The 15,580-nt window shown below is 42.9% G+C and overlaps 1 protein-coding gene across 2 annotated transcripts; it reads left to right on the top strand.

Moving 5' to 3' along the window:
* The first annotated feature begins 157 nt into the window (after positions 1–157).
* Positions 158–15,580, top strand: TAF1A (TATA-box binding protein associated factor, RNA polymerase I subunit A). Of its 2 annotated transcripts, XM_062606054.1 has the most exons (10): positions 3,560–3,693; positions 5,026–5,195; positions 6,372–6,485; positions 7,707–7,905; positions 8,594–8,724; positions 9,414–9,572; positions 10,600–10,666; positions 11,870–11,990; positions 13,643–13,803; positions 15,258–15,580. In XM_062606054.1, exons 1-10 carry the CDS (start codon positions 3,561–3,563, stop codon positions 15,377–15,379), a joined length of 1,377 nt encoding a protein of 458 aa, XP_062462038.1. In that variant the 5' UTR covers position 3,560; the 3' UTR covers positions 15,380–15,580. The 2 variants fall into 2 exon arrangements, with proteins under 2 accessions (XP_062462039.1, XP_062462038.1); XM_062606055.1 differs by lacking the exons at positions 3,560–3,693; positions 5,026–5,195 and adding an exon at positions 158–393.

Below are 15,580 nucleotides of genomic sequence, written 5' to 3'. Positions count from 1 at the left end.
AGCCGGCCCCGCCGCCGCGGAGGGAGGAGGGCAGCGCACAGACCCTCCCCTCTCCCCTCTCCCCTCCCTGCCTCCCGGCGGAGACCGGACCCCCCAGCTGTGATATTGCACAGGGTCTGTCCCCGCCCGGAGCGGTGAGGGGAAAGGTCCTGCCTTTCGCTCTTGCTCTTTCATGGCGGCTTTCTCTAGCAGAGGGTCGCTGAGGTAACAAGAATAGCCCAGCGGTGCAGAAAAGGTGTCATTGCACACCCCTCACCACACGCAAGGGTGAGGATGCTACAGACCCAAACACCCACCTCGCTGCGCTCCCGCTGCCACGCCAAGAAGTTCAGATCTCCCCGTGAGAGGACGGATGCTACCAAGCAAGATGTCATCTCTCCCCACCATGCCCAGGTAAACCACTAGTAAGGTGGGTGTACGGCCTCACTCACCCGCCGAGCACCAAGGAAAGCAGAGGCAAACGAAGGACTGCGCACCCAGCTAAGGAAACCCAGCATCCAACAGGCCTGCTCTTGCTCTGCTGAACCCTCATCTCCCACTTGCTGCTGTTTTAATGTCTGCAAAGCAAAAGAACTGCTCTTTGCAAGCATGACTGCACTTATAGTTACCTCTTCTCCACATCCACTTTACCTATATTGCTTCAGAGATCTGAAATGGCAGAAAATGGTCACACACAGGACAAAACCAGACAAAACTTCTCCTCCGTTCTCTTTTTCAGACCCATGTTACTTATGCAGCACAGGCACTGACCAGACAAAGAGTATAAAAGGTGCAGCCAAGAAGGGGTAGGTAACATAGGAGTCTTCTTGCTGGTTTATCAAATGGCCAAAATTTAACTTTTTCCACCCTCCAAAGGGCAAATGCTGGAGCTGCTCCCAAAACCAACAGTCACTTGGCAGAGCTGATAGTCAAGGTGAAGGATCCTGCTTTTTCATGCATGTTAAAGGACAGCTGCAGACAGCTCAGGTTTTGTTTTAAAGAGCCCTTTTAATGATCTACCACAAGAGCTAGCTATCACCTAATGCTAACTGCATTAGAAGCACTGCTTGTGTTGTTCTTGCATCTTCATGATTATTGATTTCTGTGCTACATACTCTCATTTCCACAGCCCAATCATACAGGGCCCAGGATCCAAAGTTGGTTACTGCTACATAACTTCTGAAATATACATAAGCATTTCATTTCAACCCCCATCTAGAGGGTTTCATTTTAATCATATGATGAAAAAGCATCAAGGTAAAAACAGGTATCTTCCTCAGTGCTGCAATGAACAGCTCTCATACCTCACCAACCCATGTCCCTTGGATATGCCACCATTTCCTACAGCCGACTCATATTAGTATCACGTTATCCAGATTATGTTTATTAAAAGACCAAGATAAAAAGTAGCGGTGTCTATGGTCATAAAGATGAAGGCAAGAAAGGGAGATGTGAAGAGATACAAGATCACATACTGCTTGCATAAGTCATTGCCTTTATTGTGCAATAACAGGTAGCTTGCAGTCAGTATGTATACACAAGTTTACCACTGCAACTGTCCAGTATCCCCTACAATTCAAGTATTTCATAGTAACAATATACCCACTTACTAACAAACCCAGCTTTCCCAGGGTGTGACATAGGAGAGAAATACTTTGCTTAGTTCAATTTAGGTGTTTCAGACAAAATGTCCTTCAGTCTTCAACTCCAGTCTTGGAAACAGGTGTATTCAAGTATGAGAGTAGTCCTGCTCTACATGAGGAGTCAACGTTTTGTGTGTGTCTACAGTTACAAAACTGTTCTCCCACCTCCCCTATACTGAAGTATCTACTAAAGAAACTGACGTCCATTAGCACCATCACTTGGCTAAGTTTACCTAAGAATCAGCAAAGACTCTCAATCATGCATGTTACAAGAAGATAAAAATAACAAGGCAAATGTAAACGTGCTTCTAAGCACACGAGAGCTTTAAAAAAATAAAGTGTGGTGACCTGGGTATCCATGAGATCAGGGCACTGACCTAACAAAAAGTCAGAAATGTAGGAATTGACACCACACTTGGGGAACACCACTGATCAATGAGACACTCATGGGGTACAAAATTATAAAGGACAGATAAGGAAGGTGATGCTGTTAAAGAAATGGTGACATGTAACAGTTTATCATCAAGTTAACTAAGTTAACTTTCAATTAATAATAACAAATAGTTATGAACTCATCATATACTAGAAGAACACAGGATTAATAACAAAACAAAAAGGGAGACTTCCAGTATCCCCACACAGGATTATTAAATGTCATATTAAAGTATGATACTGAGGTTAAATATTTAGATGCTACAAAGAACTGTTCTGCCTTGTACTATTCCCCTGACACTCGTTATTGATTACAGTTGAACCAGGATACTGGATTACATGAACCTTTAATCTGAGCCAGTTTATTATTTACTCACTCTCACATAGCAGGGCCATTCTGAAAAAAACTAAAACCAAACCCAAACAACAAACACCAAACCCAATTGTAAACTCTTGCTCCAAACCCTGGACTTTACACATACCAAAGCACTCCATGGCAAAGCCAGTTGCCAAAAGTCATTTAAAGAAACATGTTCAGCACAGTTTGGTCCAAAACAGATTCTGTGGTTGAGGCAGTTTTCCAGGATCCAGGTGGGAGAAGAGACAATATTGCTGCTCTGCAATGCACAAGATTTTGGTTCAGAATCCTTTCCTTCTGTCAACATGATGTTTTAAGTCACGAATTAAAAGTACCAACACAGCTAATGGGAACAGTGATCACAGGATCTGGTTAACTACCACTTCCAGTGACCACTGCATTACTCACAGCTGTAGTAACCCTCTGATCATGCTACCTGTAGGATTAAGCAGCTCTGCCGCACTACTGAGCACACTCAGGTAGCCTCCCATGTTTCTGATCCCTCCTGCTTCACCCTTCGCTAGCACTTATTCCACACGCGGAGCAGTGCCAGCGCATCTCGCCCACACCAGCGGCAAAGAAGCCAGCTCCCCGCTGTGCTTCCTCGGCTTGGAAGCTCCCAGCCCCTCCGCTCTGACACTCTTATCCTTGGAAAGCTTGCATCCCCCTTACCGCCCTCAGCCCCGCTCCAGCCGGGTGCAGACAGACCCGTGCGCACCATCAGTTCACTACAAACCGAAGTGAGCCCGGCTTCACCAGCCGCTCGGCTCACACCGACCCTGAAAGCACCCCCACCAGGGTCCCCCCAAGGCCTGCTCTGAAGGCGATCGACGCCTTTGCTGAGACCAAAGGCAAGTACGAAGCAGCAGCGGCGGCAGCAGCAGCACGGCTCTGCCTGACCCCTCCGGTACTACCGCAGGCCGCCGGCCCGCCGCTCCCACTCGCGCCGCGCAGGCGCCTGCAGAGGTATCCCTCTTCCATCATGGCGGCGGCACTGCCCACCCCTCCTTTATAGCGGCAGAGACGCTCCTCCTGCCAGCGTGCGCGGGGCGGCCGTTGTTAAACCGCGCCCTGCTAGGGATTGGCCGGCTGCTGGTGTCCGGCTGCGGTGGCTCCCGTCGCGGCGAGGCCTGCCTCCCGAGTCAAAGATGGCCGCCTCCCCAAAGGCGAATGGTCTCCTGCGGGAGGACAGGGTGGGGAAAAGCCCTGTCCTGCCGGCCGGGAGCCCCCTGCTGCCGCCCTTGAACCTGCCCTTCCTGTCGCCGCACTTCTACCAGCCGGGTAAGCGCGGCCTCGACGGCTCCCGCTTGTCCCCGCTCTGCCGCGGCTCCCCGTCCTCTGCCCGCCCGGCCCCGGCTCTGAGGGAGGAACGCTCCGCTGCGGCGGACCTGCGCCCTGCCCTTCGCGCTACCCGTCGGTCTGCCGTTGAGGAAGGGGTTGGGGTTCCCCATGCGAGGCGCTTGGAGGCGGCATGAACGCTTGCTAGTAAAGTAAAGGTTCGTGAGGTGGCTGATGACAGAAGCTTTGTGGCTGCAAAGCCTTTGGACAAGGTGTTTCAAAGTGGCTTTGTAGTGAAGCTTTACCTCAGACTTATCCACATCGTGTCACTTCTCAGCAACTTGCTCAGCAAGAGGTATTCAAAGCCAGATTGGACGGGGCTCGAAGGAACCCGGTCTGGAGGAAGGTGTCCCTGTCCGTGGCAGGAGGTTGGAACTGGCTGAGCTTTAAGGCCCCTTCCAGCCCAAACCAGTATGGGATTCTGACTTACCCGCATTAGCCATGCGCCTTGTATTTAATCTTACGGTGTTTACTGTGGGGTTTATTTTCTTAGTACTTTGAAACCTTTAAGGTTAGAAATAGGCATGAAGACTAAACCTGTAGGTAGGTTGGTTACAGGTAGTTTTGTAGAATGCACTGCAATAAAACTGCTCCAAACCAGTGTTTTAAGTTTGCCTATAGCATCTAGGTGATTCAGTGAGCCTTGCATGTCCTTTGCTGAAGGCTCTTGAGGCTTGAGCATTGTAGGGGGCACATTAGACCGTGGCATACAGATGTGGAAAAGAGGTTTCAGTTTTGTGCTATAACACACATTGGAACCGGTATCTGTGTAAAAAGGTCAAGTGGTTTCTTTCTAGCCTTGTACTCAAATGAGAAGAATTCTCCACATTTATGTAGTGGGAACTGCTTAGCCTTTGGTACTGGAGTAGCCTGTTTGTATGGGTGCATGCAAATCTTCAGCACATTTAGATGAAGATTAGTAACAGAAGAGAGTGGTCCCCAAAATATAACAAACTGCTGTGATGTTATCAAGACACCATGATCTTCTGTGGTAGGGCAGCAGTGTGTAGTATTTGGCTCTTCACTGTTTCAATGTCTGCAGCTGTGTGCTGCTTGAGGAAAATGCCTTTTCATATTATATTTTCAGCTCTAACCATAATCTTGCTGCCCTGGAGATTAGTAGGTGTCTTTAATTCAAAAGCCAGATAGCTGAAGAGCACTTTCTGTAGTGCCTGAGAAAAATGGTACAAGAGGGAGACTGAAATGATAGGTGCATTGTTATCTGAATAAGGGCTGTGACAGTTGTGGACTTAGTTGATTTGTTTGTTTGTTTAGCATTTTCTCATGAACACAAGATAAACTTCAGGAAGAGCAAGGCAGTGTGTTTAAGTTACATTCAGGATGCCCTGCTACAGAAGCAGTGGGAAAGGGCTGCAGAGTTTCTCATCTCCTATATTGAGGCCCTAGAGAAAGACTATTCCACGGAATACATGAGTCCATCAGAGGTAAGCCAATGTCCTTATCAAAGTTCTTTTGCAGTTGAAGAAATACTTGCAAAAATCATGTATAATACTTCAGGACTAACATCCAAATTAGCTAATCTCAGGCTCATTTTCTTCTGTTTTAAAAAGTATTAGAAATAAAGCCAGAAAAGTTGGGCAACTTTTATAAACTAAGCTATTTTCTTAAAAAAAAAAAAAAAAAGGAGCTTCCAAACCCGAATAAGCAATTATTCAGGTGCTGATGTAGAAACTCATGGATGGCAGGTTGCAGGAAGTCCTCCAGCCCTCATCCCCAGTAGTGTTCCAGGCACCATGCTGTCAACTTACCACAGGTGTGCCTCTGCACAGGCCTGCTTTTGCTGTGGGGTTAACCAGTCTTGCTGGAGCTAGAGTTCTGCTGAGGGCTCACTTTTAGGGGCACTAAGAATCTGCAGTGCTGTCTGATCTCTCTTCTGAGAGAGGGGAAAAAAAAGCCTGACTTGGCTTGGTATAAGTTACCTCCATCAGGAGCACATCTGTGAGAAGTCATCTTAAAGGAGTCCTCTAAACCAGAAAAGCAGTAAATGTGTTTGCCATTGGCATGCCATCAGACAGAATCTGTTGGAAAGTTAGTGGCTTATTTAGGAGTTTACCACCTCTTCCAGTACTTGCAAAACAGCTGGCAGGTACTGAGATAAGAGCAGGAGGAAAGAGATCAGAGCCTGATCAGACTGAATACTTGAATATGGCTAGTCTGCTGTAATACTTGGTTACATTGCGTAGGCAGACCTTAAAAATACAAATGCATGTGGATGGGAAATTACATCTACTTGGAAATAATCTTTGTTACTTAATTCAAAGAATTATGTATAGTCTCAGTGGAATCATATCAAAGGAAAATATAACTTCTTTAGTAACATCAGGGGAACCTTCTGACAGCTGCAGTTCTCATAAGCTTTGCTGGAGACCTGCATTTGTAATAAGCAACTGTGAAGCACCCTCTGAATGACTGTAAAAGTCCTACTAGTGAGTATGTAGGTTACTACAGCAGTAGATAATACTTAGAATTTTTTATTTGCAACTCAAATGCCCATCTTTTTCATGTGCTACAGTAACTGTAAATATGATAACACTGTATATGTGGTGACTTGCCAGTTTTGTACCAAGGATGTTTCTGAATCTCTCTCTTCCCATTCATAGATGATTTGGAGAATAGGAACTGAAATTTTGTGCTATCATTCCCATAGCAGCGTGAAAGAGTTCAACTCTTTCATGGAACAGATGAAGGTTTTAGGAGTAAAAAGGTATTTGAAGGTGAGTGTATTTAATACAGACATGTTGATTTTCCACGTTTGGTTGATCACTTAATTGAGTATTAGTTTCTGAATCTCTCTTTTGAAATACATTGCTGACAATGGCATCAAAACCAAAAGAGAACACATTTGAGTTATCAATTGCATGATATTTTAAGGGTTATTCTATACTTAACCGTATCTCATTTGGTCTGTGTGTTTGATCACAGATGTGTAGTCTGTCCTTAGAAGTGCCTAGATCCTTTAATCTTTGAATTTGAAACAGTTAAATTCTTTCATGTGTGCCCCAGTAACATCAAATTATACTTTAACACTTGCTAAGCTTAGCTTCTTGTCCTTAATTTGGTCATTGTGATGCTGACTAAACAGCTATACTTAATTTTTTGCTTTTGCTACCCATTAACTTTTCAAGTAGCTAATCTGTATACAAAACAATAGGCCTTATACTGTGGACCCTGTGTCACCCACGGGTGACACCCTGTGGTGGCTCATTCAAACCTGTATTGTTTTGGTTTCCTTGACTGTTTCTTGCTTGGGATGAATCTTCTGTCTTTCATTCTGTTGTATTTGTTCAAGAGCTTTAACTGAAGCTCTGTGTTAGAGTTAACTAGAGGTTTAGACTTATATCCAGTGCCTAATGAGCATGATAGGGTGGTGGGACACCCCTCTTTCAGGTGTTCTGCAGTTGGGTAACCACATGGAAGATCAGCAAAGGTAACTGGATTCCCTCAAGTAATTTCTGGGCCACCTTAAATAGGTACAGCACTTGTTAATAAGTAGGTTTTAGAGGCCACTGCTTTCTGCTGTCTTGCCAAGTATCATTATCTACCACCTAGATGGGTGACTTTCTGCCTCGTGGACCTTAATCTGTGAAGCAGAAATTATGTGTATATAAAATATGCTTTTAATTACTAATGTTTCTCCAACATCTTCAGAGAGGAAGCATTACTTAGGTTCTTGGCTCATTTCCCTGCCCCCAGTGACACTTGTATTCTCCTATTCCTGCATTTTTCTCCAAAATTCCTTATAAAGACAATGTTTGGATAAAAAGTGTGAAATGCTTTTCTAATTAAAATACTTTACTACCCATGTTTGCAACAGCTTATATGCATGTCAGTAATGAGTCTCACCTTTCCCTGCACAGCTATGTAGATCTTTGCTGTATTGCTGAGAATTGCATTTGTGCTGTGAAATGCTGTGCTATGGTCTGTTTGAATTGCAGGTTTGCCTAGAGCATGCCTTTCACCTCCTTTGTAATGGATTCATAGATGAAGCTTACCAAAACCTGTCCCTGGCAGAAAGCTGGAGGTTTGGAGAGCAAACAGTCTTTCAGGATAAAGAAATGAAACTGATTCAGGCTTACAGGGGACTGTTGGACTACTACAAATGGTCTAAGCAGAAGAACATCTTGTTAGAGCACGGTAAGTGTTATTGCATTGAGCTGTGAACTTGCTTGCCTATGCAGACACTATAGCTTGCAGTGACACCTTTTCCTTTACTAGACTTCAGAATTGGATGGTAAATAATCCTGTATCATAAATGGTGGTACCGAAATGGCACAAAGACTTGCACTTTCCTGAAGTGTCCTGGAATGCTGCTCTGAAGCATTTTCTTCCCCCCCACCCCCCCACTGAATCACATTTCTTGTATCCACCCAGCATCACCTGAAGTAATGATCAAAGGAATGTATTCACTGCTAGGAAAAACCCCCACAACTAGTGTTTGAATTTCAGTTTCTTAAAGACATGTGAGTTGCTACCTGTGTGTGGCATCTAATTGTACATATACCTGCTGACTGTGTGTTATCAGTTACTTTGGATCTGTACTTGTTTCTGTGAAAACTAAGTATTGAATTTGGTTCATTGACCTTGTGCTGGTAGCATCTTGTCTTGAAATACTACCTGTCATGTCCCATAAGTTGAAATCGGGTGATAATAAATTTGAATGAAGAGCAGTGACAATTTCTTGTTTCAGTACTGAGGAAACTGGCCTCTCTTCTTAAAAGCTGACTGTAGTCCTTGCTTAGCAAAATGTCATGATCTTAGGTGCACACTTCAAGATCCCTTTGGATTAGCAGAGCTAACAGTGGCATTCTTCATGTTTTGGTAGGTGAGGATGGATTTGAAGACTTGTCTGTTGAACAGGAAATGCACAGTTGCTTTCGGAACGCAGCAGTGAACTTAAAGGAGATTATTAAAATACCTGGCATCTGGGATCAATTTGTGAAATGCTATGTGGATGTAAGGGCATGTTTTACAGATACCTTCCTTTTGTGTTTCCTTGCCTAACTTTCATTAAGATGTGTGTGGGTGACAACAAATTTGTACATGTATCTCACTGGCTTTGATTTAGAGCATGGTTTACTCCTGGTAGAACTGCAGAACCTGTACAGTGTACAAAAAGGACGATCTGTGCATTGCCAAGAAAAAGAAATAGCCAGACAGCTTGCATATTCTGTTTTTGTGATGCTAGGATAGAAAAATAACTGCTTAGAATTTGTAATTAAGAAAAGAAGTTAATCTTTAATTATCTTTGAAATTATTTACTCATTGTAAATGTTGGTAAGTGCTGACTGCTGTAAGCACATGTTACAGGATTTTGCTCAGTGCTGCCAAGTTCTCTCACTGAGCATTCTTTAAAGACATGGCTGCTTCAGTGTCTTTCCAGTGAGCAAGTGCTGGTAATTCTTTGACAATTAAGAACGTGCTCAAGGAATTTTCACCTGTAGCAGCTTCTATGTGTGAATTTCCATTCATGTGTGATGAGAGTAGCAAGTAAAATGAAAATACACTACTCATAGTCTTAACTAATACGCTGCACTCTTAAATCCAGGCTGTGCTATTGGATTGTTCTGTGGCAGCCCAAAATGGGTTATGAGAGTTTGATTGCTAGTATATGGTAAACTAACAACAGACTTAACTTCCCTTAGTTGCTGGAGTTCTACGGAGACCATAATGAAGCCCGCCAAGTGTTACATGACTATGCCTACAACTCCAAGTTTCCTGCTAATCCCAATGCTCATGTTTACCTCTATCAGTTCCTGAAGAGACAAGGTGAATCAAAGAAATCACTCATTTCTGCACTGAAGGTATATATTCTGTGGTAGATGCAGTCCATGGTCACTCCTATTGCATGCTGGTCTGAGAGTTTGGTTCAGTTGTAATGTTATTTACCCTCTTAAGTTCTTTGTGGGAAGCAGAGGGTTAGAGGAAAGTTAGTGGTAGGGATGCAAATAATGAACAGTATCCTTTGCTGTCTTTGAATTCAAGTCTTTGTTTTGCCTTTAACTGATAGTGAGTAAGCTCAGAGTGTGTGTTTACATGGTTCCAGAAGCCTGTATGAGCAGGTTTGTACATAACATGCACTGATTTCTGTTACAGCTTGATCTTTACAAAGCCGAGGAAGTTACTAGATGCCTGCTCTTCCACACATTGCAATTAGTTTCTCTGCTTCTGTTCACTGAGCTGTGCATTTAAGCTAAAATAGAAGCCAATGTCTACTGATGTTGGCAGACAAGCTCTTCCTGCATTAACCTTTTCTGCAGTTGCTTTTAAATTCCTGCTTTCCTTGTGCTTGCTCATTGATCTTAGTAGCTTCTTGCAAACAATGTTTTGCAGTCTTGTTTTGCCACTTGATGGCACTAAGGTGCTTTCGTTAGGGCAAAGCTTTTAAAACTGCTTCATAAAGTTTAGACTTTTAAACTGTAGCGTAAAAATTGTGATATCTTGTGTCACCTACAGGATAGTGACAAATCAAAGAACTGATCTGTGATCCAGTGCACAGAGCAGCATACAGGAGAGCTAGGCCTAGGAAGGAAATACTTTTGCTTCCCAAAATGGGGACACTGGATTTGGATTTGGGCTGTTCCTTGAGCATGTTGTATTTGTCACACGCAGTCATCAAGGTATTTCATCCATTGTGTCAGAGTAAGGACACAGATGTTCAAGATGAGCCTAGATATTCTTTATATTAAGGCACTAAGGTACTAAGTTGCTTATTTTTCCTCACTAGAACCCCCAGAACATTGGAGCTTGTGCTTCTCTTGAGTGGGCAGAAGTCTGCAAAAGTTTTCACATTAAAATAATGCATCTGGGTTTTGTGGTATTCTTTTTCAGAACTTGCATGATACTGTTCCTTCTCATGAACTGATGATAGATTTTAATCTCATGCTTCAAAAATCAAGTAAGTCTTCAAATATCTTTGTTCTTTTATGTTAATCTAGACTAAGGTTCTGAAATTATTCTGCAGCTTCCTTTCTGCCTTTTGAAGTAGTTTTGTTTGTTAAAACCAACCCAAACCCCCAACTTTCCAGTCACAGGAACCTTTAAGTTGGATGTGTGAGCAGACATTTACAAACTTATTTAAACAAATGCCTTTTTCATTTTAAAGGTTGATCAAAGCAAACTATCATAAGACACATCCAGGAGTTCAAAAATAGAATTGTAGAATGATTTGGGTTGGAAGAGACCTTAAGATCACCTGTTTTCAAGCCCTTGCCAGGGTCCTGTTCCCTTTTTGGAATCTCCAGTGTATTGATTCTTTCTCTTCTGAAGGAGTTGAGATGGATCTTCTTACTGATCAAAGAACAAACTCTTTCTCCTCTTTAAGGGAGTTTTATCTTCAAGCTGGTAGAAAAGTCTTCCCAGTTGGAGACTTCTTTTGCATGCTGATCAGTTGTAATCCAAGCTGTCTGCTTGTGACCTGGTATGTTCTAGCAGGTCAGCAGACTGGTCTTTGAATGAAGATTGTTTTCTCTTCTCTGCTTTTTCTTTGGGAGGGGAAAAACCAGCCTCCTGGCTGAAACCTCCCTTTTTCTGTTCACTCATGACACATTTGCCAACTTTTCATAGCTAATGAGATCAACCTGAATTTTTTTTTAAGTAATTTATACTGATAAATGCAACTTTTCCCACTTTTACCTGTTGTGATACAGCTCAAGTGTTGTTTTAAGAACTCTGCTAATACATAGCTACTGCTGTGAAATAACTTTTATCAGTCCCACATCTGAACTTTGGCATCTCAGATTTGAAGTATTCCAGAGGCACTGTGTTTGCTTCCCATGGGAAGAACATCTTCATTAGAAGCGCTGGGTAGCGAGCTTTGGAAACAGTGACTGTTGTAAACAAGGTAGTGTGAGATAAGTGAGCAGTCCTGTGTGTGCCTCTCTGAGTCAGCAGGTATGGGGATAGGGACAGAGTGTCTCTGATATGAGTTATGCTCTAGAGCTAGGATGTATTCCTTCTTTCTTGGAAGAGAAAGCAACGGTGGGAGCCCTCAATGTTAGGGACAGTAAGAAACAGAATGGAGAACTTTCATTTGTTGGCTACTGATGAGTTAGTTCACCCTGATGTAAGTAACTTATTATTCAGCCTGATCTTTTTCCAGAGAAGAGGAAAAAACGTCGTCTGGGGCTAAAAGTTATTTTTGCAGCCTTGGATTATGCTGGCTCGAAGGAGAATGTAAAAGCATGGAGCTGTTTGGCAAAGCAGCTGAAACAAATTGTAATGTAAGTGTCTCTGATGCAATGTTCTAAAACCTGTGTCAAGTCTCTGTGTTTGGGCAATTGATATAGTGACAGTCTAGCCTTTCTCTTGCTGCTGGTGAAGGGCAGACTTGTGCCCTATCCTGAGTTCAGTCGCAGTGCTTGACTGCAGTGTGCTTTCATTGGGAAGAAGAAAAGAGTTGGAAATTAGAAATCAGTGAGGAGAATTCCAAATTTCCAGCATTGTGATTGGCTGAAAACTGTTAGTTCAGGTTTGGGGTTGTTTTTTTTACCAGGTTAAGGGTTTATGCAGGAGGAATTACTCAGATGTTTGGGTAGCATTTTCTTCCCATCACTAATCTCCCTCTTTTGGGGAGGGGGGAAGAAGTTATTGAGCCTTCTGCTCTGTTACTGTGTGTGCATTATTTGAAGCTGGTTGGAGAGTTGCTGGGCTGCAATGAGGGCATGGCTGGTACCATACAGACTGGTGTGTTGTGTGATGATCATAACTGTTACAGAATGAAGCCAGTGTATTCTTAAAAGCTGAACCAACACGCCTGGGGATTGATGTGTCCTTGCCAACACTGACAGGCATGGCCCCTGGCTTCAGAAGCAGCCATCTTGGGCAGTCTGTGCCTAGAAGGCCTACAATGTCTGAACTTTATTCTAACCAGTGAACAGGGTGTTGTGTTTTTTTCAGCCCTATATATTTTCATTAAATTAATTCAGAGTTTAATTTAACCCATTTTGCTGTCTTCTCACTACCTCCACTTCTGCAGTGTAGAATCACAGATTGGTTTGGGTTGGAAAGGACCTTAAAGCTCATCCAGTTCCAACCCCCTGCCACAGGCAGGGGCACCTCCCACTAGACCAGGTTGCTCCAAGCCCCGTCCAGCCTGGCCTTGAACACTGCCAGGGATGGGGCAGCCACAGCTTCTCTGGGCGCCCTGTGCTAGCACCTCAGCACCCTCACTGAGAAGGATTTCTTCCTAAAATCTCGTCTCAATCTCCCCTTTGTCAGGTTAAAGCCGTTCCCCCTTGTCCTATCTCTGCATACCCTTGTGCCATCATCAGTTTGTCTGCTGTTAAGGTCTAGAAGCTAGTGAGTTACAGCTAGGAGTGTTGTTGCACAGAGCTAGTAAAACCAGTATGATTCTCTAACTTTGCCTGCAGTTTCGTTTTTGAAGAGGCAACTTCAGATAATCTGATCCCTGTTATAGGTAGTTTCTGTTTCAAAACGCTTGGTTTAAGGTCTTTATTGCCTAACAGGTCTTGAAATAAGTATTTAGGATAAGTTAGTCTTTGAGTATGCATAGAGTAACACAAACCTTTTCTTAAAAACAATCCAACCCCTTCATACTACTGATCTGTTGACAAACTTGAAGAAACTTTCTCATTAATACTGACAAACTGGCACACAAGTAAAGACTGGCTTCATTTCACACCATAATCTGTGTTATTGCCAAGTGTTAAGAAGACTGCTGGAGCTCACCTCCTGCCTCATTAGTGCTGCCAAGGATTAAATACAGTTGTTTCTGTATAGTGCAGAATAAGGTCTGTGTGCCTATGCTAGCAATTTATGACACTTGTAGCAAGTTGATTATAAAATCCAGTGTCTCTTAATCATCTTTTGATCCCAATTTAGGCTTTTCTGTAACTTTTTTACCTTTTTCCAGGTCTGAGAAACATCTTGACTGGCTCAAGCAAGAGTGGAGCTCCAGAAAGGACTGGTGGCCAGCCTTCCATTTTAGCCGTTACTTGGGAAAAAGGAATTGGCAGGAAAATCAAAGCCTTTCCTATGAAAAAGCTCTGGTGGCTGGAATCTTACTGGGCAAGGGTAATACTAAATGTTCTTTCCTTTTCATTGCATGGAACAGAACTAATGCCTAGTTCTAGCCCTAATCAGATGGCATGCAGCTGATCTACTTGGAAGAAATGCAGTTTCTTCCTTCTAGGAAGGGTTGTCTTTGAAGCATGAAGAACATGAGAAAAATATTCAAAGTGGTTTGATATTTGACAGTGAGGCATATTTTGCATCCTGGTTTAGAATTCTGTTTTATCTGTTTTTGTTGAGCAGTCACAATACTATTTGTCATATTGTTTTACCTTCAATCCACAATTTCAAGCATGCACAACACATTCCTGAGTGAATGTTGTGAGGGTTTGCTTTGCTGGACACAGCTTTGGCAGTGTCTCAGCAAATAGTAGGGTCGGTCAGGACCATAGAGGTAGGAGGAAAGGGGTGGTGGTGTTTTGAGTGAAAACCACCAGCAGTTTGGTAAGATCATGACTAAAGAGTAGCATTTTTTTGAAGTGCTGCAAAACCCAAGTGGAGTATCAGGGCCAAAAAGCAGCTGCTACACTGAGAGAAAGAGTATGGTGTGGAGATGATGGTTCGTTCCCTAGTGTGAGCTTTTGGTTGATAGGCAACTAGCTTGTCACCTCTTCTGGAACTTTGTCTTCTGGGCTTCATAAAACAATCTCTCATATTGGAAGGGTTTTTTTGGGGGGTTGTTTTTTTGGTTTTTTTTTTGCTTTCAGTAATTTGTTATCAAATGTCCCCCAGTTTTCATTTCCAGATGGTTAATTGTTCCAGCTCTAGTTTTCTTTAATGCAGTTTCTATGCTTATTGGTGTCAACACGAGCTTCTATTTTCCTTCTCCAACAGAGTAAGTTCATGTAAGACATCAGTGCTGCTTTACATTGTCAGTTTTACTTTCTGATCTATGTGAAGAGCAAAAATTAAAGAGAAGAAAATTTTTTGTAAGATGCAGCTTACGGTGATACAGAATCACAGACTGGTTAGGGTAGGGACACCTCACACTAGACCATGTCACCCAAGGCTCTGCCCAGCCTGGGCTTCAACACTGCCCAGGGATGGAGCATTCACCACTTCTTTGGGCAACCTGTGTGAGTGCCTCACCACCCTCACAGTAAAGAACTTCTTCCTTATATCTAACCTGAGCTTTTCCTGTTTCAGTTTAAACCTATCACCCCTTGTCCTATACATGCAGAATGGTTTCTGGGTCAAATGAGGATAGGTTATTTAAAGCTGCAATTACGGTCTGGTGTGCATAGGACCCTATAATGGTTTGTGCTGGAAAAGACCTTAAGATCATCTAGTTCCAACCCCCTGCCATGGCCATGTGTTGGATTATTTTATTACCTTTCATTATTGAAATCGTTGTTGAAAACTTCTGAAATGCTTGCATGTTATTTAAACAATTAAAGCATTTTGTATTTGCTTATATCATGCTATAACTTACAATGCCTTTCTGTTTTTCCCCTTAGATGACAAGTACTTTAAATACATATCCCATCAAGGCTGCAAAGCTCAGATGAAAAGGTTTCGGATACTGAAGAAGTTTGTGCATAAGCACAATCCTGTCTACATGAGAATATCTGGTCTTTGAGTCTTCTGTACAACCTTGATTAGAGGGTGTCCTTAAGGTTCTTGTGCTTCTTCATCTTTGTGAAACCGACTTCTGTAGCTGGCATTCTAGAACTTCTAGGCAGCACCTACTGACTCAGGACTAGACTTTAATATATTTCTGTAAAGAAATGCTTTGGGTTTTATTTATTTTATAATAAAATGAATATAAAACAACTGATAA

Source organism: Pezoporus occidentalis, unplaced genomic scaffold, assembly GCF_034315485.1.
Source record: "Pezoporus occidentalis ecotype Australia unplaced genomic scaffold, CSIRO_AGI_Poc_V1 ctg93, whole genome shotgun sequence".
Taxonomy (NCBI): Eukaryota; Metazoa; Chordata; class Aves; order Psittaciformes; family Psittacidae; genus Pezoporus; species Pezoporus occidentalis.
The sequence above is the reverse complement of the archived record's forward strand: the minus strand, read 5'-3'. Positions and strand labels throughout refer to the sequence as shown.

Bases quoted from the DNA above. Each gene is read 5' to 3' on its own strand.
- TAF1A (XM_062606054.1), top strand. From the start codon at position 3,561: ATGGCCGCCTCCCCAAAGGCGAATGGTCTCCTGCGGGAGGACAGGGTG. The intron at 3,694-5,025 runs GTAAGCGCGGCC...TTGTTTGTTTAG, and splicing joins GCCGCACTTCTACCAGCCGG to CATTTTCTCATGAACACAAG. The intron at 10,667-11,869 runs GTAAGTCTTCAA...ATCTTTTTCCAG, and splicing joins TCTCATGCTTCAAAAATCAA to AGAAGAGGAAAAAACGTCGT.